General features: G+C 38.5%; 1 protein-coding gene across 9 annotated transcripts in view; it reads right to left on the reverse strand.

Moving 5' to 3' along the window:
- Positions 1 to 347: 347 nt before the first annotated feature.
- The window catches only part of TNFAIP8 (TNF alpha induced protein 8), a 56,911-nt gene continuing 30,024 nt past the window's right edge, over positions 348 to 27,234 (reverse strand). Inside the window, exons 2-4 of one of the 9 annotated variants that reach the window (XM_050986741.1) lie at positions 24,292 to 24,359; positions 20,683 to 20,806; positions 348 to 2,692 (exon numbers count right to left, since the gene is read on the reverse strand). In XM_050986741.1, coding sequence (XP_050842698.1) covers positions 2,127 to 2,692; positions 20,683 to 20,713 — 597 coding nt within the window. In that variant the 5' untranslated portion in view covers positions 20,714 to 20,806; positions 24,292 to 24,359 and the 3' untranslated portion in view covers positions 348 to 2,126. Of the gene's footprint in view, positions 2,693 to 4,687; positions 4,985 to 17,406; positions 17,512 to 19,662; positions 19,688 to 20,469; positions 20,654 to 20,682; positions 21,692 to 24,291; positions 24,360 to 27,234 lie in introns of those variants that run through there. The other 8 variants (XM_050986740.1, XM_030237526.2, XM_050986743.1 and 5 more) reach the window with 8 other exon arrangements.

The raw sequence follows: 27,234 nt of genomic DNA on the forward strand, positions 1-27,234 counted from the left end.
TTAAGGAGTTTCTTTCCCCAGAGAAAATTCAAATTTCAGCAATCAAAATATTCTGGCTCATGGCCAAAGATAATCTTCTGTGCTTTACACAGCATACACATGTAATACATCTGGTTCTAAACAAGGTACTTACTGTCTCCTCATTTCAATTACCATTTGTTATAAACTGTTACCATTTGTTATAAACTAGGCTATTTTGGGAAAATCAGGAGATAATTTAAAAACAGGATTTGTAGGTAAAACTGTTTTAATTTCTAGAAGTCAAGTTCCTTTTTATTCTCACCCCAGGAGGAAGAATTGGTATTTCTAGGCAGGAAAAGCAAATAAATGCATCAGAAACTAAACTCTTTACAATTTGCGTGATTTTTCTCCATGATGATGTATTTCTATACATGACTTCTGATGCACAAAACACAATGTATTTGCTGTTTAGGCAAAGCATGGGAAGAGATCTTACATGATACTCCTTCAGATGTCAACCTAATAAGTTACTTCTTGCCAAATTCTGGTGTATTGTCCTTTCATCGGTTCCCAGCCGTTTCCAGACAAGTAGTACATCAATCTTCGAGAGAGAAGAACACCAGTGGCTAACATAAAATGAATTCACATTCTGAACACATTTCTCCAACAGGTTTCCAGGAATATTGAGAGCCTAATGACCAACCTAACAGGAATAAAACTTAAATTTCTCTCTTAAAAATCACAAGTAATGCTGAAATTGTATGTCAGATGTTGCAATGCTTTTGATGCTGGCACAATTTTGAATTTAAAATACGATAAGGGAAAAAAAAGACAAGAAGTTTGGAGTGCAAATATTCTTTGGTTTACTCATTAAAACAAAAGGACACAGCAAACAGCAAAAACACTGGCAATTAAATAAACAGCAAATTCTTTATATGCTTCCTAACAAAAAGTCTTTGGCTGTTTGAAATGTATTAACTTCATGCTTTTAAGTACATTACAGTGTCTAGAAAGTCACATTTTTTATCCCCAATGTTAAGGCAGAGAGAAGATGAGAAAGAAAAAGAAGGATAAAAGGTAGGAAGTAAGAAAAGAAGAAAAAAATTTATTTAAAATTCCATTTTTCCATTAGTTAAATAGTATATAACACAATTATAACATTAATTTCTTTTTCTACTTTCATTGTATACAAAGCAAATTGGCTTGCAATTTATTTATCAAATTTGGCGAATTCACATCATCATACACATCAGACTAGTATATCAATATACTGACTCACATCTTTTAGAAAAGAATTGTGACCCTTCCAACCCAAATGATTGATTCTATGATTCTACTAGCAGAATTCTAAAAATCTTAAGGAATTGCACAGAGAAGTCACTGTGTTTTATCTTATCTTAGGCAGACTGTACAATTCTGTACCACAAGCACTTTCTTGGGAATGCTCTTCCCCTGTTTGGCTATTTTCCTGTAGCTTATTCCTCAAATAATCCCCACGTAGTCAAAGGAAGCAAGCACCTGTGCAGGTCTATAAGGATCTCTACCTGGGAGATCCTGCCTTGCAGACAGGAAGTTTTCACCTCTGAGCTGGAGATGCACAAGCCTGCTGTTAAGACTCTATGTGACAGCATCACTGATTTTATTTAAAACTCAATGCTTCATAATGGCAACACTAGGAAGCTGTTATCTGTGCAGAGAGCATAAAAGACTATAACTGAATCAAATATGACTATTTTACAAGTAAATGAAAGAAATTACAGAGTGAACCATCACCACGATAGTCTGTTACCAACATTACTGGATTCTGATAGTTTAGAATTAATTCTGTAAATCTATGAAAGATGTGGATTGTCTGACAGCATATTGTTTTGGTTTGTGTATCTATCTTGCAAGATTCTTACTCTACTTGGACCATTCTGTTTGATTGTCTTTATCAAGCTGTTTCCATAGACAAAGCACAGTAAAAAAAATCATGTGCAGTTTTTCTTCCAGATGGACTGAGAATAGCAACAGATAGCGCATGGTAAGAAATCAATTAATAAAGATATTTAGGAAAAATTTGTCATAATGTAAAAAAACCTCTTTGCATGCTCCTTTATTCCTTCATAAATCAACAGTGTTCCATCTACAAATAACTCATAGGCAGTCACCTCTAATACAAGTACTTATATGTTCCCCTCATCTAGCATTTTGTTGACCCCATCACAAAGTTTCTGCAAATGGATTTTATAAGGTCCAAAGGGATTGTACAAGGCAGCCAAAAATTCACAATCAGAGAAGTGATCAAACACATTGTTGACGCGTCCGTGTGACTTCGCAGTTAGGTGACGCTGAATGATTTCATGGAGCAGCTCTCTACATTCATTCAAGAGTTTGGACAAAAAGTTCCTGTCAAAGGTATAATCCACCTGATGGAAACTGACCACGGTCTTAGCCAGCTGATGAACCTTCTTCTTGAATTTCTCCATCAGCGCTATTTCATCCTGATTAAATTGGTTGTTCCTGTAGAGAATTGCCAATTTGAGGACTATTTTAATGAGGTTTTTGATGATCTTCTCTGCTTCTTTTTTATTTTGTGTATATTCCTTTGTTACTCTGTAAAGCTCATCTAAAACATCACTGCTTGTATCATCGATCAAAGTAGTTGCTATTGATTTGGACACCATTTTTCCAAGGATCTTCTTCTGGGCCTGAATGGCCAGACTTTTGGAGTTGAAGACATCTGTGGCCACTATGAGAAGAAAAAAATGTGCAATCAGTACTTCTAAACAGACAGTCTCTGGACAGCAAGTTGAGGAATATTTCTATATTTATACTTTCACAACAGTCTTATTAAGTACCACAAAAATAACACAATGTAGTTGCAGGAACAACCCCATATTTAAATCCCTAAAACTCTCTTCTATTTTGGTTTACATTCTTTCAGACAGTTTTACTTTTCAGAAAATACCAACTGAACTTGCTCTGAAATGGTTTAGAAGCTCTCTCTGTATATGGATTGATTAGATTTCAAATTGAGGCATAAAACTGCCCTATTTGATCAGAGGAGCCACAAATCTAATCTGATTCTCACATTCATCATGAAATCTGAAATGAGGATTATTTCAATGTCATGACAAATAACCACTGCTACTCAAAAAAAGATAATAATTCAGTGAAGCAACCATTATAAAGCCTTTTCCTGCTTAGCATTTTACATGATCAGTGAATTCAGACACAACACATTTATTTTTTTAAAGATATCTATTTTTTACGTATCTATAGATATCCATGCAGAAATACAAAAGAAAGACAAAACACCATGGTTAGTAAACAACACTGAGATTCTCCGGATGGAATCTGAAGACACTGGTTTTCAGAAGAAAAGCTAGTACAGATTAACATTTCTATGTCCTATATTTATGCAGTAAAGCAAGAGATTTACTTTCTAGGGATTGTCATAACAACTGTGAGCATAACCTTTTAAAAGTATCTTTCTGTGACCAATGAAGTAGATCCTAGACCACATTTCCACTTCTAAAATTATGTTTGATTGCACTAATATACCCAATGACTGGTTTGTACTTTTATTCAAAAGTACAAAAAGTTCTTGTTAAAAGACCCCAAACAATCCTTCAGAAACTTGACTTGTGAAATGTTATCACTTGTCCTGTTGTCAGCAACAATTTTTTAATACTCTCTCTCTCTCTCCATTAAGACACATGTTAGTTGGTATTTTCAGGTAGAATTGTCTGGGAAATGGCTGCCTTTGTGCTGCTGCTCTCCTGGAGTCTCAGTCTCAGGGGGAAGGAAGACTACATCTGTTTACATTTACTATACATATGAAAGGTTTGCTTAGCAAACACAGGGACTGGAAATATTTCTTTTTTTTTTTTTTTCTTTTAATGAAAACATCAACTCTTCAGATGTCAGACACTAAGTCCCTGAATTTGGAAAAGGGACTAAGACCCTTAACTGCTCGTATGTGGGCAGCTGGGTGTGTTCAGACACAGGGTGCCTCAGGGGTTCCAGCAAATAGAAGAAACTTGTCCTTCAGGACATGAAACACAAATCTGTACTTTTAACTCAAGAGTATCTTTGAGAAACTTAATACCAAGCTCCCTTTTTACCATCCCATAAACCTTCAAGCAGGTTTGTTCATTACAACTTTCAGTGCATATCAGTATTTTGTTTTGAAGCATGAAGTGTCTGAGCACATTTTTAAAAATCTTTATTACAAGAGGACACTCAAAAACCAAAGAACCCCTTGTTAACTATCTTGGGCAAAGCACTCGAGATCACAAGACAGACACACTTCTCAACCACAAAGATACAGGAAGACATTAAAGATGCTGAGCAGATATTTTGAACTGAAAAGACTAGATTTTCTTTCTGTGTTTTTAAAGCTAAAACTGCAAAAGTTACTATTGAAGTGAAACTAATCCATGTTTTCCAAAGGGTGGTCAAATACTAGAACTCAACAGCCCATGCTTTACAAAGACCTACGGATGAATGATAACTTTTTTCTCTTTCAAAACAGGAATATCATTTGTTATTTCATAACTTCTGTTAATTAAAGTCTTCTTATTAATGCTAATGATGTCTTCTTTCTGACACTCCAGACAGACCTACTAACAGCAGTTACTGTTTGGCAGTATGCTAAATATTTTACAGTTGTTTAATAAAAAACCCCCTCTTATATTACATAATTTTACATTTTACAAAGTACAACCCAAGATGTAGTTACCTTTGCTAACCAAAACTGGAACTGCTCCATTTCAAAAGCTGCCGAACTCTTAAGGTATTTTTCTAATATCTGTGCAAGTTTTGGGACTATCCAGCATGGCTTACTTTCTATCTACTTTGCTATAAGTACACCAGAAGTTAGTTTCATTTTCCCTGTGCTGTTACATGGGTTCTAATTTAATTGCTAAATATGTAAATTTCATACTTCCGTATTTCAGCCAATCCAAAAAAGGAACTTGCTAACTCTTTGTAGTTTATAATCAGAATTTTTCCTCCTTACCAATGACAGAAAGACTTCAAATTTATTTCACGGCTTGAATAAAACTCAATTTAAGCAGTAAGAGTACAGAGCTTCAACAGAATGAACACACATACTTCCTTAAATAACAGTAAAGCTATTACTTACTTGTTCATCTAATGTAATTGCAGTTTTTACTGCTGACAGCAGAAAGAGAAGCAAAACACCCAAGGTGAAGACTGGTCTGTGGCTTATTTACTCTGGTAAATGCAGCGCACACTTTACTGTGTGCTTTGAAACATTGTCAGAAGCTATCACAGAGAGAATATGGGTTTTTCCTCCTCGCTGTAAGGGCAGCCCTTCTCAGCTACCTTTCTCTCCTGCCTGCAGTGCTTCATTTTGCTTTGGCACCTCAGAATGCAAAAATACATCTCAGTGGTTTCACTTCCTCGAAGAGAGAGCTGAGAGTAATTTGCAGTGCCGAGCAAGCAGTGCAACACTGAGGGCTGTTCCTGCCAAAGACAACTGGAACAATTCACAGACAGGGAGGGAGAAGAAAGGTCCTGTGACTCCAGAGGACAAGTGATGTGTCAAGAAGAGGTTTTAAAACATTAACCTGGTATCTGCAAGTGGAGATACTCATCAGTGTATCAGAAGTGCCTGACTCACAGGTTGTTGTGGGGAGGGCAGTGCTCCCAAGGCAAGGGCTGCCAGGCACTCCCTTTCAAACTTCTGACTGAATTTTCAGATACCAGCACCTGAAAATGCACCTTTATACAATTACTTAGGGTTAGTAAGGTGTAGACACCTTTTCAAAGCGATTACAGTAGCTGCCCTGGATGTCTGGCCACAACTTTTGTGTTGACAGGTTACATCCTTGCACTTTAAACTGAAAGAGTGTCATTTCTCTGGTGACCTGCAGGTAATCCCACTAATTTAAAGCATCTCACAGTTTGGTTTACTTCATGACTGCTCTTTATAGCTCCAGTTTCTTTCCTCTGCATTTTTATACTTTACTTTTTGAAAGGTTATAATCAAAAAATACCCCTTTGAAATCCATGGGATGTCATTTTCTGCACAAACTACTCAAATAAGCATGATTATGTACAGTAAAGCCACACCTCCAAAGTGGAAAGGAGTCCTAGAGCAAAGGCTCTCAGAGGAAATCCCGCTTGCATTACTTTGAAATTAACAGGATCAGTCTTGGGAATAATGCAGACATCAGCATAATCTCCTAATTTATTACTTAAATGAGCAAACAAGGTGCTAGAGACAGCCTCCTGTGAAACCTGTGAGCTTAGAGATTATGCAACTTTTTGATTTTCATAGCAAAGCACACAGTATATGTGTTTAACACGGTATTTTGTGTATTAAAATGACAAAATACTGGACATACAGAATCTCCAGTATTTGTTCTGGATGTGTTCTTCTCAAAATATTTTACCATACAGAGGTTTACCTTAAACTGTGGTGGAAGTGTAAACTTTCATGAAAATTTAAAATTGTGGTTAATCGGCTCTCAGGAGACTGCTATAAAAGTACAAGAAGATTCATACTTATTTTTCCCTCGCATGGAAGCTAGCACACCTCCCTCCGTACTGTGGCAAATGACTATTACACTATTACCACATACCCTATGTCTCAACTTTATTTTTTTTTTTTTTAAAGGTAGTATTTGGAAAAAACCCAGCTTCTTTTCTTCCACAGGACAACAGTCTATGGTAGATTCAACATCACTTGCAGCTGAGTGTATGCAATCTCATGTACATTGACAATGAATACTTGAGTCACAGAGTATTTTTAAACTTCTCATTATGAAGGAGCAGGGGAAAAAAAAGCATCCAGCAAAAAAAATTACAGTGAACCATCATAAATTCCATGGTCAAGTCAAAAGCTGAGCTTTCTGAGACTCACTGTTGACAGAACAGTCCCAAAAGAAGAGAAAATATGACTGTGAAACACTGCTCCCTGAGACCCAGTTCTCATTTTAGTGACTGGAACATCACGTGCTGCATGAGTTAAGACCCAAAAATGATGAGGGTTTTTCTGAACAAAAACATCAACATGGGCTTGAGAGGAAAAGGACAGCACTGACCGAGGGCTTCAGGGAGCAGGATTTAAAAGACTATCACACAGCATTGAGAAATGTGGGAGTGGGCTTCCCGCTGGGAATCCTGCATGGATGTGTGTGCTTGCCTCTCTACAGCCTGTGTGCGAGGACTTCTGCACATGCCATACAAATTGCATGTTCAGTCAGACTCCTGTAGTGAAAGAGCTCTGTTTCCCTGGAGGGAGACAACTTGAAATCAAGTGGAATTAATGTTATGCTCTCTGAGTGTATGTGACCATGAGTCATGCACCTCCAAAATCATGAGATTGCCTAGATATGAAGGGATAAAAGAATTACTGAATTTTTAATCTTTTTTTTTTTGCCTTCTGCTTTCTGGGTCTTCACAGGTCTACCCTCGCTTTCAGGAATGAATACAGAAGCATATAAATACAGGAATTCACATATAAATTAATGACTTCAGTAAGGTAAAGCTCCAATGATGATAAACTGCAAGAGTTAGTACCAGTGAATAAACAAGTCCTGAGGTACAAAATAGGCAGAAATAGTTAGAAACCTGTTACCAGGACTGTAACAATTTTCACAATGTACTTATTACATGACAATATGATTAAAAAACTTGAGTGGTAGGATACAGACTATGAATTCTTCAGATATGAACAAGGTAAGTTGATTTTTCTAGCTGCCAAATGATATATATAGCTTCTTCTTAACAACCATTTGAGTGAGTCACAGTTTCAAAAAGGTTTTTTAGTGCTGTTTTCTTTTTTCTATTTTAAGAGGAGAGTCAGTGTTTTGATTCTTATCTCAATGCTTCAAAAGTTTCCTGGGTGAAAGATATGCTAAAATCTTTACAATCCTTTCCAAAATTCTTCTAGAATTCCTTCCAAAAATACAGCAGCTCCCAAATGGCCACATCAGCATATTGGCCAGTCTCCACATTCAAAAGCATTTGTTCACTTATTGGCTTTTCAAAAGCTGATGAAAACTGAGGCTTGTACCAGACATGCAAGACCAGAAACACTCTGAGAGCTTTCCCTCTTCAACCTCAGACACTGGGACTGCAACTTCACAGCTGGCTGAGAGCAGGAGTGGGAAGAGACCAGGAGAGCCACAGAGTTTATTGATAGAAGGACGTCAGCAAGGCACATGGGTTGGGCAAGCACCATCAGGCAGTGGAAAACCCAGACAGCAAATGGCTAAGTGCAGAAAGGGGAATGAAAAAAAAAAAAAAACCTCAAACAAGGGCCCTGTACAGTACTTGCTTCTTTCACATGCACTTCTACCTTTTTGATTCATGTACATGAGATCCTTATTGGAAGATCAAATATTTTACTTGGCACCTTGAGTTTAAAAAGAGGGACTTATAAATGAATACCAATTTTAACTAGAAAAAAGTTTCAACTAAATTTTTCAATGCATACAAAGCATTCTTTCATGAGTAACATTTGCCTACAGTTCTCCTAACAGGTAAAGTAAATTGTACTAAATTCTGTCTTGCCATAATTGTTACCAATTGAGCATACAACGAGAATGTTAATTATTCAAGCCATGTGCACTAGTTCTAGCCTCCACACTGGAAGACCTTCAAAAGGAAAAACACCCCATCTGATGCCAAGCTTTATGCATGGCAAATATTGCATGAGCAGTCTTACTGGATTTGGAAGTCAGCTATGAGGCTGCAAGTCACTCTGGAGAAACAGTTAATCAAGCAATTTCAGAAAAAAATATGGCTAATGCAGCAGTTTTGAAAATACAGAGTATGTCTGAGCTGCATACTCGTGCTGAAAGTGAACATTTATTGATATCTACAGAAACATGAGAAAAATAAAAGCCAGCAAACACCATTTAGAACAGCTTCTTCTCACCCAATAAATACTTAGTAAGTCATTGCCAATATGTTTGCAAAACATATGTGATACTTGCTTCTGGACTTTGCTATTTAATTCTAATATTAGTGTATTAAAATGTCCAAAATTTTACAAACCACAAAAGATGATCCACATTCTAGCTGGAAAACCAAAACCAAACCATTAAAAAACCCCAGAAAATAAAATACTTTTTTTTGGTCAAGAGGAGAGAAGAATTGCCAAAAAATGTATCTGTTAAGGCTGGGTAGAGTAGCAAGGAATTACGCTATTTCCAAAAAGAATGTTGCAGAGTTTTGCAGTCCCATGGGAGCAGTCAGTGCCAACAAGTTATACTGGTTTTACATGCTTGTGCTTCCCACAGCCAGCCTATGCATCACATGATACATATACTGCAGCTGATTTAGAAATTTTAAAAATCTTCCTAAAAGCCATTTTCCCCAAAACCTCTGCATGTATTTTAATTACCAGCAAAGCTTTAAAAAGAAGGAAAAAAAACCATATTAACTTCAGATGACTGCTCTCAGAATATTTCAGAATACACAGGATATTAAATCAAGAAAATGACAGTCACACAGAGCAGTGTCATGAACTTAATTTGGTATTTCAGTCCTCTGCCGCCATTTGTTATTCTTGTTGGAATGTAACAACTGGTGCAGTGCTTGAATGCGCAGCCTGTATATTTCAGCTGTTGGTCTTTTCGGGGCTGTATCACGTTCCCCTGTATCTACCAAGTGTCCATGCACAGTGAATAATAATGCTGACAAATCTTTTCACCGGAAATAAAATGTATCTTACGTCAATCCTTCCACTCAATCAAATGCAGTGCAGGTACTCCATTTTTTGTCCAGCCTTAGAAACACATATCAAACTGCAGCAAGGCAACAGTGCCAAGCTCCCTAAGCCAAGTGGCACCCTAAATTTGACTTTTAAAAAAGGTGGTATCTAATTGCTCCTACAACCATCAAAAAAAAAAAAAAAAAAATTGCTCCTACAACCATGGCTAAAAGAACGTTTCCTCACAAAAAATGAACCCCAAAACACTTAGCTGTAGGCACAGGAACTACATACATATAAAAAATGTGTTCCTGGCTTGAATGCAGAAGGAAAACCTCAGAGGCCAGCAGCCCTGAAGAACTTGGAATCCATTGGACAAAATTAAATTTGATATGTTGCAAAAGTACAATGAACTGGAAGGTCCAAATGAGATGCCAGTCTGGCATGAGACGAACAGGGAATTCAATCACAAGGCAAATGTAACAACCTGGCCATCAAAATGCAAAGGGTATGTATTTGAAACATGTAAAGAAAGTCAAAGCAGAGGCTTCAGAGAGTTCAAATGACACAGAAGTTTGTGAGGGATCTTACAATGTCTTTGAAACTAGTTAATAATGTTTTTCCTGTATTTCTAGTTCTGGCTCTTTGTTCTTCTCCCGTTGATCAGTAGCTACACTGTCTGTTTCTTATAGAGAGGATGGGACTCCCTCAGTATCTATCTTTCATTTTAATGCTTAAAGCAGGCTGGATTGCTACCATTAACTTTATGTGTGTGTGTAAATACATATATATGTGTATATATATGTGTGTATGTGTGTATATATATATATAGTGTGTGTGTGTATACATATAAAAATAACTTCTGAGGCACTGAAGACTGCCACAGCTACAGGCCAGCTGCATAAAGTCTAGTAGTGACACTCAGGGCTTTCAGTTCTCAGCTGTCTGGTTGGTATATTCATTTGCAATATCAACATTGAATGTAGATTATAAAGAATACACAAAATTATCCCATCTAAGAATTTTACTTATCAGATATCAGCTGTTCTTTAGACCTCATACACTAGTGGCACTCTTCATCTCTTTTTCAGTTTTTTATTTTTTACTACCATTTTCCTCTAATAGAAAGGATAAATTTTATGGCATTCAATGCATGGCTGTACAGAGAATATGTGCTTTTTCTGCCTCCCATACTAGTCATTCATGGCAGCTTCCCTGATTATGGAAGACTAAAACTGGTGGCTGAAATAGTAATTTTCTCTGCACACCTAACATGTTTACTCTCCTATTCGACAAGGAGCAAAATAAACCAGCCCCTAAGTTCTATGTTCTTTTCCCATTATTTAGTAGCTTCAGCCTGTTTCCTATGCATCCATACTCCGACAACTTATCCAAACATCCAGTCATGAAACAAGAGATTGAGTCTTTTCTCTTCTTCACTTCTCCCTCACTGTCAGCTCGGCACAGGCTCTCCAAGACCCAAGCACACAGTTTATCTTCCATAGGCTTTGCTTTGTCTCCTTGTTGTTTCCACTAGTGCCACCCAAACCCACCTTTTACATATTTGACTTAACAACACCAAAACTCTCAAACACAACTTAAGACTGTCAAAACACCAATCCACCTCCCCACATATCTAATGAGTTTGGTTCTGCTTTCATTAATGTCCTTAAATTCTAGTGGAATATAAAACAAAAGAGAAAAATTAGGTCTTCAATATTGTAGCTACTTAATCTTATTCTATGAAATTTAATCTTTGGTTAAACATTGTGTCTGACCCTATTATTCTCTTTTACATTAGGAGGCAGTATTATCTGGATACAGAACTCTGTTATCTAGCAAAGCAGTAATAATCCTATTTATTTTTAAAGGTTGTAGGTATATTTACTGACTGAAACTGGACAGCCTCCAGAGGTCCCTATTCAGCCTCAACTCTTCTGTGATTTGTTAAACCTGCATCTTCCTTGTAATTCTCTTCTTGGGGCAAAGCATATGAGACTTGACTGCACCGTTTTTACAGCTGTTGACTGCTGCAGCAGATTGTTGACTGACAATTTAGCTTCTTTACTTTGCAGTGGCATCAAATGATATTTTCAAAAAAGCAGTGGACAGCACTGATCAGCTATGAAAGGGCATACAATAGGAAGAAAGCTTGTTGCACCTTGAGTTTTCCAAGATTATTACCCACAGTAAGAAGGAGGGAATGCCAGTTTGAACCTGGAGAAGGAAAGCCTTCAAGTGGTGAATAGAAACACCATCAATCTAAATTTCAAATGTTTGCACTGAAATAAAAATGTCAATACCTTCTCTTTTCCTCACCATAATGTTGTCCTCTCTTCCCCAACTGCATGACATCATGTAACAAGTCACAAGAAAGGGATCAACATTTAACTGCAAGTTACTGATTTTGATACCAACTGCTTGTTCCAGTTTATGTGAGTTTAAACATACATCCAAGACACAATGCCTTGCATCACAGAATTTAAATCTCTAATTTCCAGCATTGAGGACAAGGCTGTGAGCTTGATGAGGACATCTCACCACAGACACCAGAGTCAAACTTTATTCTTACCCCTTCCTGAAGTATCCACCATTTCTGTTCGCAGGTGCTCAAGTTGATGATTCATTGTTTCAAGTGCCTAAAGAAGTCTACATCACTATTTCTCAGTGAATGTTTTTAAAACAAATAATTTAAAGTGAGCAGAAACATCCATTCATTTTCTCATTTACAAGCAGGAAAAAAAAGCCCTTGGAATCAGTAATTTGCCAGTCATCTGCTTGCTTCCATTATTATTAAACCAAAATTTTATTCTTTCTAGAAATACAATTGTCTTTGTAGAATAGTTTTGCAAAGTGGACATAGCAAAAGCAAAACCATTCCTCATGAAAGCCTCAGGTTTTAAAACAATGGAGTTTCTGCAGTTTTCAAAAGTTTCTCCACACCTCTTTGAAGTTAATTAAATGGATGCTTGTCCGTGCATGCACTCAGTCAGTTCTTTATTAACTGCTGTATGAATGTAAATATTTTGGGATGGGGACTTGAGGGTATCACATTCTTAGAGATCCACTAAAATCACAGGGCAGCTGGCAATGCCTTAGAGAAACTTGCAATTACTGGCCTTTATAGATACATAAAATCATCTCAGATTATGTCCCTGGAATTTCAGGTTTTAAACCTTTCAAGGATAAATGCTCCCAAATAAATTAGGTACTTATTCCCACTTTACTGCAATTTATTCTCATTACTGCAAACTGCCAGCAGGAGCACTCTGACATTTGTACATTATCTGTCAAACTGAAATGTAGGTTTTCCCTGCTGCTATGCAAAATAGACTAACTGACCTTTCACCACTCATCTGCATAGTCACAAATACTGATACTAAATTCTGCAAAAGGTAGGGAAAAATTAAATTAGTTTATACTGTGTGTATCCAATCCTCTATATTGCTTCTGCTGAAACAGATCTGTGGGGAAGATTTTGAACCCCAAGTTCCCCAGACTGAATCCAACATGCCATCCAGAGTATGAGCTCTCCTTCTCACTGCCAGCCAGCCAGGCAATAGAAACGAATCACACACCAGGACTGGGACAGGGAATGAACTGATGAAATTCAGTCAAAACTTGGGCAGAGAATTTTAGGGATAAGAACAAAATTTGTGAGAAAACATCCCAAAGTCTTGAATGTAGAATGAGTATCTCAAAGAACAGGCCTCTCAGTTTTTCTCCTTCTCCCTCAAAGTAAGACTGTCTCCAAATGACAATGGGTTTTGCTGACATGATGGTTAAAACAACCAAGATTTTGGCAGTTGCATTTAATAAAATGCAATTAATCCCACTGTGTATCCTGTTCTGTAGTCATGACAGGGATGCGTCCACAAAACAGGAAGTGTACACCTACCATTAAAAAACACAGGCAACTCATCAAATATAATTATGCAAACCAGGAAAACATGAACATCTGTAACTTTCAGATTTCCCACCATAAAAAAAAATCTCAGTGTCAATATGTATAAGGCTATTGTTCAGATCACTGCTACTCATTAATGCAGAACAGCCAGTTTAAGCACTCAAATTTCGTACAAACTCATAAACAGCAACTGCTACAGTAACAGTATTACAGCTGGATACTGCTGGATACCACTGGATCTATGAAGTATCTAACCAATATGCAAACCTGAAAAAATAATCTTAAAATATGAAAAAAATAAAAGGTAATTTTTGCTTTAGAGCCATTATGAAATAGATTGAAATATTTAGCCTACTAGTTCTATTGAGTATGGAGAAATGAAAACCAGAAATTGTTTCACAAAATTGCATAAAAACCTTTATGAAATGCTCTCCTCTCACCACTACAACTGTAGTCTAATTGTAGCAAAAAAACAGCCCAGAAGTTTGAAACAACACCTGCAATATAGTTTTTATTTGCTTTATTTATTATTAGAGGGACACTAAATGACTGAGTGGAGAGGGGATGCATTTCACTTCTCAAAAAGCAGCATTTAAGAACCCTTCTGAAACTGTAATAGTTAATGGGAGGTTTGACCAAATCATAAATCGATACTGATTAAAGAAATAATGTGTGGTTTTGGATAAAAACTGCAAAGGACAATTAGTGTTTCAGCCTTACATTTTCTTTAAGCTACTTCTGGCTAATGTATAACAAAACACTCATTATTCTTATAAGCAATTAATTTAGTCTGTTACTACGCTTGGAAGTAGTACTGGTAAAAAATACAGCTTTACCAAATGTACGTGCAAGGCCCTTCCTTTACCCAGATATTTCTTTTGATTCTGCAGAGATTCTCTGACTTTTGCTCCTGGTCTCCAGCTTCTGTCTCATCTGTGGCAGTTCATTGTTTGCAAAGTCCCCAGTGAAAACAACCCAAAGGTGTAAGCACCATAATAAAGCAAATGCTATAATCACAGATAAATGAAACAAAGACTGGGAAAATAAGTCTCCAGTACAAATTTCAGAAGATTAAAAAGTTCTACTTGTAGACTTGAAACCAAAGTACTTTCTTCCCTTATGAGGAATACTGCGAGAAGTATTGGGTTCAATATATCTCAATATTTCCCAAAAAAAAGGAGCTGGCAAACGGAAGCAAGTCCTACAGGCTGTCACCAGCACGGTTAGGGAGGTGGGGGATCTAATACCAAAGATGTGTTGAGAGTGCCAGGTTTATCAAAATAACAACATGTGCAATTTGTTACTGAATAGCTACAGAGCAGGCAGAGCCAGGCTCTTTTTGAGGATGCACAGCAAAAGAGAAGGGGGCAAGAGACACAAGCAGCATCAAAGGGAAGTCTCATTTGGAAGGACGTAGTGAGTGTTACCAAACACTGAATACTAGAAAAGCAGTTGCTAGAGAAGTGGTGGCATCACCACTCTCAAAGACACTATCAATGCAACTGGAAAAAGCCTGAGCAACCTCATCTAACTTTGAATTTGGATCCAGCTTTAAAGCTGGCTCTGCCTTCAGTGAAAGTTTGTGCCCAGTGACCTCTAGAAATTCCCTAGAGCCTCAGTTAATCTGTGATTCTCTCTATCAACCAGATAGCTCAAGGGACTGGATCTTATTTGAAACTAAGCATGTGAAACTTGCAATTCATTTTGGATTAAAAGATTTGATTGCATAAGTATAATTATATTAATGGAATTTTCTCGAAGCAATCTAGCATTCAACCCTACAATCACAGCTAAATGATTAACCTGGTAAGTTTCAGTGATTCTCTGCAGTAATCTATCAGCTGCAGCCCATGTTTATCCCATGGCCTGTGCTCAAATTACCACCTAGCTTCCTCATCTGATCCAGCTGCACAGATTAATAAATACATGAGGTACAAAGTGTCCTGCAGAAAACAGCTACTGCATATGGACTTCCAAATGTGTTATACAACAAAAAATCACCGGTTCAACTAATTAAATTCTGAGTCTGTAGGAAAAGCAATCAGAGCGGCCACCTGATCCACTCACAAACAGGTTATCTCCAAGATGACCCTGATGTGGCCAGGAAAATAAAAACAACCATTGTTTCAGTTTTGAAGGGGAGAGGTGCAGAGCTTCTTACAGAGTCCTTTGGCTTAACAGCCTGAAGTCAGTACTCCCACTGATAGATTCAAGGGCCCACATCTCAATGAAGCTGCAGCAGCTGTGCTACAAACCACAGCAGTTTTTGTCATCACAGACCTTTATTTTCTGCATCTCGCTTCATTAAATGTACTGTCACCCAAACTACACTAAAAACAAAATAAAATCTACCAGTTCCAACTTGCCTCTGTACTGTACTCTTAATCCCCCAAGAATTCCCATTGCTTCTTCTTCATTAAGGTTTTAGCTTCTTTTTTTTTTCCTTTTGCCACTGCTATTTGTACTTCTGGCAATGATTTCCTCAGTCATATATGATATGGTTTTACAGCACCTGGTTAGCAACAATTCTTTCTAAACTCTCACAAGCTTATTTTCTTTTTTCCTGCTTTCCTGTACTAGAGGGATACTTTTCTTCCCTATCATTCTGTTCTATTAATAATTCCAATTAACTATAGAAGGGATTGCACAAAAGGCCAAATTATCAAGCATGGCTGTGATTTACAAAGCTGTGTACATGATATGCATAGCCAGGTATCTTCTCATTCTCTTCATCAACAGTAAGAAAGTTATCTGTGAGATAAAAAAAAAAAAGTTCTCAAGTTGAGTCATCAAGATCTCTAACACGTCCACTGGGGCCAGATGATTCTTCCTGCTTCTGGACTGAACTGTCCAGACTACTACAACAAAAGGCCCCTGTTTCACTGGCCTTAATGTTTTATGAAGATTATGATCTTGACAAGGGAGGCTAAGCAAAGAGCAGGTGAAACAAAGGAAGCCCATGTTTTTTAGTCTTTCGGGTGAGATCAGAAGGCAATTCAAATCTGTGGGGTTAAGTACTAATTCCATGCTCTACTACTACAGTTTGGATTTCCCCATTCGTTGTCATAAAATAAAAACAGGTTCTAACAAATGCTAGTTTTGGAATTAGTGGGATGGAGAATGATACATTACTGAGTTCCATTGATGGAGTAGATGGAGTAAGTGGACGGTAGGAGCACAAGAGCAGTCATTTCTTGTCTAGAACAAAATTCTAGCTTGGAAAGCATTCGCACATGAGAGGTGACTGCAAAATGTCAAAGCAAATCCAGTGCTACTTACAGGAGGCAATACCAACTTCTTGAAACAGTGACTGCTCTGTGATTTTATAACCCCTGTGTTGTTCTGAGCACTAAAATGAACAAAACAGGTGAGCTCATTCTTCACTAATCTCATTTGAATTAAAAAAATGCTAATCATGTCTAAAAAAATCTCCAAGCACTTGTAGGAATGCTATGATCTCTCTCTCTCTCCTGAAATGTGGTATTCAAAACTCAGTTTGAAAAAGGTGCAATGCAGTCTCTCAGTTGTGTCTGAGTTTGTTTTACAGGCTATGTATTACATTCACTTGATATCTGTTATTATTTTACTTTTCCTTTGAGATATTAGACTTCTCCCCTGTTATTTTTGAAATATACTGCATAAAACCTGTAGCATGAGGTTGAAGTTCTCTGGAGCTTCACATAAATTACTGTTTCCCTCTACTGAAGAAATGCATTCACATCACAATAATCTTGAGTGGTGTTGCCTTGTATTTTAAAATGTGCACTTGTGATACATAGTTTTAACACGACAGCACCAATAACATCTCCTTCAGATCTCAAAAATTAATTCAGTCAAATCAAAGCCTGAAACCATTTGGTACCTTCTGTGGTAGGTCACAAGCCACCAATCAACACCAGACTGAAATCATGCCATGCAGTTAAATGCTATAGTCTTCTCATGGACTTCAAGACACAATTTGTTTCATCTGGGGTGAAAGCAATGAAAACAAGAAAATGTGACAGGGTTATTTATACCATGACAGTTGTTGGAATCAGTAAATGCATTACAGATTGATGCCATAAAGACACATGCACATATTTACCACAGCACTGTGGGATACAGACAAATACAAAGATTGTTCTGAAGTTACTGAGCAGCGTGACAGGAGGAAAAAAAACCTGTTTCATGTTACCATTCTAAAATGGACCATGAAGACATCAAAGGCAGAAGCTGAAAACCCCACATACACTGCTGCACACCCTATATCCAGCAATTTGTGTAATATATACTGGGGTAATGCCTGTCTTCTAGCAATGTCTTTTTAGTCTCTGTTCCTGTTAAAAAAATTAGATTTTACTTGAGGTCAAATGCTCTACCTTTATTTGATTAATAACAAAAAGAAAATCTTTAGGAGTTAGCCATTTAAAATTGGCCTTGATTTTGGGTTTCATTGGATATAGTTCATTTTTACAGTAGTAAAGCCTACAATCTTGGATGTTGTTACATAGATTTTTATTTTAAATAATCCAAACTAAGCCTACTTTTATAGACATCCCAATGTTCTCCAATTACTGCAGTTCCCTTGTACAGAGTCACTGAAAGTGAAGTATTGCTCACTTCAGCATCAGATCACTGGCAAAACATATACAAGGTTCAATGCCATTACTGCACCCTCCACTCTCCACTGAGGCTGATCTTCCAACACATGGGAGTCACACCTGGAAGCTGCAACTGAACTTCAGAACTCCTCAGAACCCTGTACTAGCTCCTGGCCATTTGAGAACCTCTGCCTTAAGGAAAACAAAAAAAATTTGCCTATACTTATTCATGAAACCAACATTTCTCAGGTCGCCTTCTCCTCCTTCCACTTTTTAGCTTGTAGCAGATTAGCCACTATACCCTTCATCACTAGTTTTGGCCTTGAAATGCGCAGGATCTGGTAAAGTACCTCTTCTGTAACTGTCCAACTGTCTTCTCCTCCTTCTATAATCAGGAGTTACCTCCTGATGGAGGACCATATAGATTGTGGGTAAATCAGAATTTCTCTTTTAGAGTGACATTTAGTCTTGCACCTAAAGGAAAAATCAACAACCTCCCCTTTGGAAAACTACTTAAAAATTATATATCCTCAGTGTCAAAAGACTGAGACACACATTCAGTTTGAATTTGTGGAGCATCCCTTTTCTTTATGCAAAAAAACAAAGTTTCTTCATGAAACAGAGCTTTTTGAAAGACTCTGACTATTTTATGCTACATACACTGGATCACTACCAATACACAGGTATTTGACTGCATTTTTCAGTATTTTATTTTTCCATAAATGTTTAATCAGACTAGGCAAATTAGTGTGACAGCTGCAATTCTAAATTTTTACCTGTTAATCCCAGTTTTTATTCACATGCACACTTTCACTTTTCTCATGCATTTTCTAAATTGTTCTCTTAAAGATGTGAATATATTACCAGGGATACATTTACAGACTGACTGAAAAACCTTCCCAGTGACATCTGCATCTCATCTTCCCACAATGGTTACTGTTTCATTTTCCATTCTTACACATTAAGAACAAAGAACAGCAAAATCCAAATATTCCCCAAGTTAAAAATAACTAATCAAAAAGCTACTTTTTTTTTTTTCCTGTCTCAGACACCTGCTTCAAATGCTTTTTTTCAGCATGAAAATCCTGGCACCTCAAATTGTTTATTAAGAAATTTACAGAAAGGCAAAGCTATTTGATTTTAAGAATCAGAATCATCTAAGAAGGTAAGACTTTTCTTCAAGCAATAAAATTTACATTTCAAATATAGCCAGCCTTGTAAAACTGTCTGGAGCTTACTGTATAGAGGATCTTTCCTGCTATAGCATGCAAACAGATCACTCCTGCTCTAAAACTGAGGGAGAATGAGGGAGGGAGAATGTTCACATATTCTCTTTTTCAAAGTTTCTATAGAGAAATAATTTTTACAGTTCTGCTTTTCAATAAATCCATCCTACAGAATCTTCTCGGAAAAAAAGAAGGGAAAAAAAAAAAAGACAAGTTGCCTTTTGGTTCAGCTGATCATTTGACAAGAAAAAAACCCAAAAACCATAGGGATTATTCTTATCAAAACAGAGGCTATTGGGCTCCATCACTTACCAGGTTCTACCAGCATTATTAGCATTAATTCTGATTCCGGGCAAGGAGACTTTTTTGCAAATCAACAAAGTCCTCTTTTAAGCAAGTAAGCAGATGCCCCTGGTAATGTTATATTCAAGTGAAGGAAGTTGCACAGACTGTGAGGGGAAAACCACCTGAAACATTCTGAAAAGTTCTCGTTTTCTCCAAGTACAAAATGCTTAGGTTGCCTACTGGTTGCTTTTCTGTTGGGGCTTTTAAAGTTATTTTCCTCAGCCATACTGGATCTCTGTATGTTTGAGTCCCCCTAAGGACTTTGTGTAACCATGAAATATCAATTCTATTCTAAGAAATCCAGCATAGAAGCCCACCGCTGCCCTGTTCCCTCATCTCTATAAATGCTCTTTTGTATATGGGGCACTTTCAGGAAATTGCCCTCCTCCTCCCCCGCTTGCCCCCCACTGTCCGAATCCCTCTCACACCCCCCCTCCCGATCAACACCAGGGTATAATTGCATTTTTGTTGGAGCACTTCCAGCCCCTCCACGCGTTCCAGCCCAGAAGCAGCAGCACGCCGTAGCTTTGGCACTCTCCTCTGTTTTAACACGCACACACGCACACACACGAACACCCATCCGCAGGGAAGTAAGTGGCATCAACCCTACTCCCAAAATAATGACCTTTCACTTCTCCCACGCAACTTCCCCTTTTGCTGAAAAATACAGCGCTTCCAAATTAAAGAAATCTTCCTCTTTCGACATTTGACTAGCAGTGTGTTTTGAAACACTGTTTCTTCCACTTATCTGTACGGCACGTGCGAGTAAATTACCACTGCCGAGACGCTCAGATATCCCTGGGTACCAATGCTTCGGTCGCTTCATATCCTGCAAAATCGCCAGGACTTCCAACACTTCGTTGCAAAGGCCTTTTCCCCTCCCCGCTGAGCACCCGAAAGCTGAAGAGAGCAGAAACTCTCCTCCATGCTGAGAGGAGCAGCGTGCGTGTTTCCTCTCCTGCGAAAACAAATAGTTTAGGACCGTACCTTCCTTGGGCTCATCGGCTTCCGAGCTCATGGTGCCAGGCGAGGCTCTGGGGACCAGATCAACGCGGACGTGCGCGCTGAGATGCAGCCACAAGTCAACTTCTCTCCCTCTCCCTTTCTCTCTCTCTCAGAAGGAGGAAAAAAAAAAAAAAAAAGAGAGAGAGAGAGAGAGGGCTGGGGTTTTGAGGGGAAAAGTCTACGAATTCAGCAAATCACAACTAACCTACTTGAAAAGAATCCCGCCCCTTTCTCAGCGGCACACAGTGACTGCCTGAAAAAACAGCACCTTCAGAGAAACCCCGATTTTACTCGCCAGCTGTTGCCGTTTATGAATCTTATTCTCCCCAGTCTGTAGGAAGGGTGGAGTTTTCACTTGTTGCAGCTTGCCAACGTGGTATGAGAAAGCAAGCAGGAGAGGCCAAAAAAGCCCTGAGTGCAGAGCAGCGTCTGATTGCGGTGACAATCACACCGGGGCTCCCTTAACTCGCAGAAAAATCTATTTTAAATCATTTCGGTTTTAAGCCTAAATTGTACATTTCAACACTGTTTGCTATCAGGAATTCCTTCTGCAGCCTCCGTAATTACACTGAGTAATACGGGATGACTTAATAGGTGCTTAAAGATGAGAAGTAGCAGCCTTCTTTCAGGTAGTTTAAGCAAAATAATTTTCTTTCAGTCACGCTCAGTGCATTATGCCATCCACCCTGAGACTAGCAGTTCACCTTACATTCTAGGAGAAACTATCTGGATTCTCTGTGCTGCAGTTACCACTCACACATCCCAGGAAATGTTTCTAACTACTACCCGATACAGTCTGACAGCAAGAGACGGGGTCTTTAGCAGCCACCTCCCAGTTTGCAATGCCTCACACACGCCTTCAGCGCAAAATCAGGGGGAATTACTTGGAAGCCTATTCTCAGTTACCACAGACTCCAGTAAAATCTTTGTCCTAGGGAACCATCTATCCCTGCTTACTCATTTAATGGATTTCTAGCACAGTGAACAGGACAAAAATCTCGCTGGAAACACGACTGCTCTGACAAAAGGAGAGGTGCGGTCCCTCAAGTGAAGGCGCTGCCAGCTCCAACATGCAATCAAATTCCCACCTACCTCTCAGTCTCACGGGGTTAAGTGTGTGGGCCTGAAGGGCTCTCAGGGTCTCCCGGAGGTAACATCATTAGCAGCTATTAACAGTGAGCAAATGTCTTACTGGAGTCAAGGAAAAATAATTTGTATTTCTATTTCACGGTCAAGTCAGAAAGAGCCCAAGCCGTTAGCTGCTCTGCACCGAGGCACAGAGGGAAAAAAAAAACAAAAAACAAACAAACTGCTCAGATTGTAACATTTCCTTGTACTCCTTAAGGCTTTAACACTGACAACGCTGGGAAGCCCCGATGTAGGTAGGATGGCCTCGTAAATAACAGATACAGCATGAATTCTTTACTTACAGCAAAGCTGCTCTGTGGACTGGGGTAAATAATACTTCAGAATATTAGCACTTTTTTCCTATTTGCAGTTATTTTATTATAAGGACTGTCCTTTGCCATGTACTCCTCCCATACCTAGGAAAGACAGATTTCCTTTTATTTAAAGGCTTTTGGAAACCCTGCCAATTTCTTGTTTTGCAATACACATTATTCCATGGGTTCCTTAAAGATATTCCTTAAGAAGCTAGCTCTCTTCTGCAGGCCTTATCATCTCCTGTGGGGTACAGCGCTGCATCCTTGAAAGCACAGAGAATGAAATGGAATATTACCCTAACTACCCTAATCACTGGAGAAGCTAAAGAAGCCACATTTTCAAGATAAACAAAAAGAAAAAAGAATTAAAGTACTAGCCAATGGTAATTAGGAGATTAAAACCAAAAGCTTCATACAAAATAGACAAGGAACAGGAAGAAACATAAGGTTAGTCCAGAGGAACTGCAATAGCCTCTGGGGTCCTTTAATCAAAGGAAGTGTTGTAGAGAAATACGAATATAAGCCAGCATCAAGATCCCTGCATTATCAGATTTACATATTAGATGGATGCCTTTAGTGACAGACAGACTCAGAGAGATAGTGAGACCTGTGATTAAATGTCAGCAAATTCTGCAAATCAGGATTCCTCAAATCTCTCAGAAGCTCTATACCTCACGGGATAGATAACAAAAACACGGCGATTTTATTTAGTTTCTTCCAGACAAAGTCAAAATCACATCTCCTCACACAGTCCTGTTACTCCTGCATACAGGGTCTCAATTCAGACTCGAGAAACTGGTTTTTCTTTCATTTTGGTTGTTAGGCTTCTTAAAAGTACATGTACTGGCTGAAAAGACTCCAACCTGGCCAAAGACTAGTTAGGAATGTAATTTTGTGCTCTTGGGTTAAGCAGGAACTCTGTTGGCATACAATAATGGGACATCATCCCCTTTTTCAGAGTCTGCACCCCATCAACTTTAATTATCATCCTTAGCAAGACAGCAAAAGTAATGGAATGAGGCAAGTTAAAATTAGGCAAAGTCTGTGAAAAGCACTAAAGCCCGGGTAACAGATGACACTACATCTAAAGGGAAGTGACATTTATCAAAGCATCCAGATTGATCCGGATCCCAAAGTGAGTAAAAAGCCTGGAAACCCCCAAAAAATCCCTCTTTAATTGTAAACTGTGCACGTGATTTGAAATAGGAACGACAAAAAAAAACAGCAACAAGAATTCCAAAAACATAATTAGTAGGGGCAGCTAAATTTCATAGGACAGATTCTCTTACAGAAAAGTACCTTCCTACAATGAAGGCCTAAAACTCACCACACATTTGGACAGACATTATGGTGGAGGGAAGGCCAGAATTCCCACAGGAAAATGAAATCATCTGTGTGCAACACCAAAAAAAAAAAAAAAAAAAAGGGGCTGACATACTTCAGTGGCTAAAAGCTTCAAAGCTGTGTAAGACAAGGGGAGTATGGTCCTTTCCACCCTTCTCTGCTGAAAAACCCCAACTTTTGGTTTTGCTTTCCAAAAAAAAAAAAAAAAAAAATATCTAGTTTTGGTTTGGCTTGGCTTTTATCTCATCATCTGTAAACTGTCCTGACTTCTGCTAAACTCTAAGGGAGGGTCACCACAGCAAGATCAGACTAGAGCCAGGCCCTGGCTTACTACAGCAGTACATGGGGAATTCTGAAGGGATGGGTCTGGGTAGGCACATCCCCCATCCAGCTCAAAACCCTCCTTGTTTTGTGTCACAATCCATGCTGAGACAGCTCGCTTTACACAAGGATTTGTCCATTTTCCAGTCCACCATTGTCCAGTTACAGAAGTTGCAAATAAAATTATGAATTTTGTAAGTGTATAACAGAAATAATAGGCATCTTAGCAGAAAAAAAAAAAGTGCTAAAATTGCTGTCAAGAAGAATCTGAAATGTCAAAAAAGACTATAATATTCTGTTTCATTAAAAAAAAGTTGTCTGGTGAACATCTTCTCCTCTTCCAGAATGTCACATTCAATGGATTACAAACCTTTAAACAATAAAAAAATAAGATCTATGCCCAACGACAATTCCCAGACAGAGATGATAGTCACCAGTCCTTTTCCCTAAGCCAGTAATGTCTCTTTTACTGACTGTAACTTACTGAATTATTTGAAGCCACATGACAGACACTGAGAGCAGCTGAGGAGATCTGGATTTCCCACCACACTCCTATTGTGAGGAAAAGGAAAAGGTGTACAAGTAAATACTGCATGGGATATATGGAATAGGAGGGGCAAAACAAAGAATGGCAAAAACTATAAAAACAGAATCAGCAGACACAACAAAATTTTGTAGGTCAGATTCTCTTAAAGAAAACAAAAGTAGCTTCCTAAAATGAAGAGCTTAAAACCCACCACACATTTGGACAGATAATGTCGCAGAGGGCAGGCCAGAATTCCTGGAGGAAAAATACAAGGAAACCTTTTGCCATTTCTCCTTCTAGCTGCAATAAGCTGTTGTACCTATTTCTAACCCTAGAAGTTTGGGTTAACAGATTTTCAGCTTCTGAGGCTCTTCAATGGGTGTGGATTATGGATATATGATGCAAGTTTTCCAACAGCATAAGGAGAACATTGGATACTATTCTGAATCACTCACACATATTATTTTTTTTAATGTACACAATTTTCAAAATGTACTGGGAAATTATGTGCCACACTATAATGCATTACACCAATTCTCAAGAGTTTTGACTTTTTCTCAAACTAATGTTCTGAGAGGGAACAAGATGTAAGATTGTTATATGTAAGTCCAAGACCTTCCAAGCAGAAAAAAGGGTATCAGGTCTGGTCTGCATACATGTATGGAATCTCCAAACATGCTGACCTCTCAAGGGCAACCAGACGCTAACACACTATCTCAGGGAAAAAAACATACAAATAATGTTGGCATTTTCCTTATAGAAATAAGAGGAAAATTGTTAAATTCAAGTCTGGAAGCCATGCTGAGAAATCATTAGGAAATTAACTGTAACAACTGCTTCTGCAAGTCATGCCTTAATAACTTGCAGATTTTCCCTGAAAGACCTTTTTATAGAAGTTACTGATTGAGTAAGCAGGCAAAGACAGCACGGAGGTGTGCCCTTGCCTTGCTCCTTTGCTCTTTTCCTGCGTTCCTTCCAGTACCACTACAACCTTTTCCTCAGGCAGGCAGATCATAATTGCACTGAGCTTCAAGAAGCACAGATTTACAAAACGGGAAATATTTTTGTTTTCTAGCACTTTTCTATTAGTTCAGACTGGTGGGCGAGCTCTCAGAGCATGGAGGTCTTGCAGCACCAAAGCAGGACCTGCTGTCTCCTCCAGCACTGTCCCTCTCCTCTCCCAGGATGCCCAAGCCCACCTGCCAAGCTCTCAGTCTCCAGGGGTGCAAGGGTGACCTGCAGGCTGTGCCTGCTGCTGATGGCACACACGGGCACAGAGCTGCACGCAGACATCGCGTGCACGGGATGGAGCAGGGGGAGAGTGTGGAGAGAGTGGAACAGGCACAGGGAAAAAAAAAGCTTCACTTTTTTTTTTCATAATAATACATAATACATAATTCCCATAATACATAAAGAATTGTATTATGCCCACTTTATCTAAGTTGTTTTGCTTTCAGCTACGCACTTAAACAGTTGCAAGCAGACCAAGCAAACCAGGCAAACCAAGAAGTTATTTTAAAGTTATTTCCTAACACAGAGGTAAAGCAACATCATCTGTAGCTGTATTACTTCTACTATTGCAAAAGAATGTGCAGTATGCAATGTCTGTGAGGTGTGAGCACAGCAAAACCAAATTCCAACTCTTACACAATTTATTTGTTTTGGAGTTGAATAAAAAAAAAATATCTTGATTAGCTGTGTGATTTTAATAGCACTGTAAATAAGAATTCTAGGTACAATAGACTATATTTTGCTGTAGCCAGACTTTACTATTGTTTTATTGTCTACCACAAATCAAACATACATCAAGATAACCTAGACAGTGCTTAGCTTATGAAAAAATGTCAAAAATACTGTTTTCAGCAATAGTCAGTGTCTCCATGCAACAGCACAGCTCTAACATCTCAGTTACATATGATGCAGAATTTTAAACCAATTTTTCTACATGCACATATACTATCAGCTAGTTTTTATTTTAGGAAAATTCAGCCCACTGAAAGGAAAACGCAATAAATAAAAGATTAACAGGTTGAGCTATAATCCAGATCTGAAAAATATGTGTGCTCCTGGGTTTGGTCTGATCGTTGCTGCTCGTTATTCCCTTATCTTTTTACTTCCCCTCTGCCCAGCAGACTTCCGACCAAGGCAGATGGTCTGGTTTCAGCACTTGCTGAAACACATGCAATACCCCCACCTGTTGGGGAAACCCAGGAATGATACTCTAGCGTGGGCTTCTGCCATGTGGTTAATAAATTATAGACGTTAACAGCTATAAATGAACAAATTATAAAAACATGTCCTTGTCACCTGATAATTTTACAGGGGGGGTCGCTCAATGGCATTTGCAGCATTTGCACTGTGCTTGGCATCCAGCACTTCATTCAATTCTTCTCCCCACCCTATGCTGCCCTCCTTTCCTTTTTCTAGACCTTCCCATTAAAACATCCATACTGCATATGGATGTTTTAATGGGAAGGTCTAGAAATATAGACATACCTGCTACTGGTGTACTGAGGTCTGTCCATACTTTCATTTCCAAATGGCAAAAGCAAACCGTGACAAATCTGGTGCCGAATGAACCCACACAACACTGGTGGTGTGGCCCTTCAGCGTGAGCAAAACCCAGGGCTGCACCACAGAGTAAGAGGTACAAAAGTGTGTCTGAAGAGCTCCTTTTGACAATGAACCAGCTGAACGAGCAGCAGTGTGGGGTGACAAAGGAATTCACAACAAGCCTACCAAGTGAGGGACAGGAAAAAGCAGCATGTGGGGGACAGATCCTGGATTCCATATGGATGAAGTTAAACTTCCCTAATAGACAGTTCTCACCCCAGCTCCTCTCCCTGACAGAAAATATATGCAGAGAGAGAGAGGACAGGAAGATACATGCACAAAAGGCTC

This window comes from Serinus canaria, chromosome Z (assembly GCF_022539315.1).
Source record: "Serinus canaria isolate serCan28SL12 chromosome Z, serCan2020, whole genome shotgun sequence".
Lineage (NCBI taxonomy): Eukaryota > Metazoa > Chordata > Aves > Passeriformes > Fringillidae > Serinus > Serinus canaria.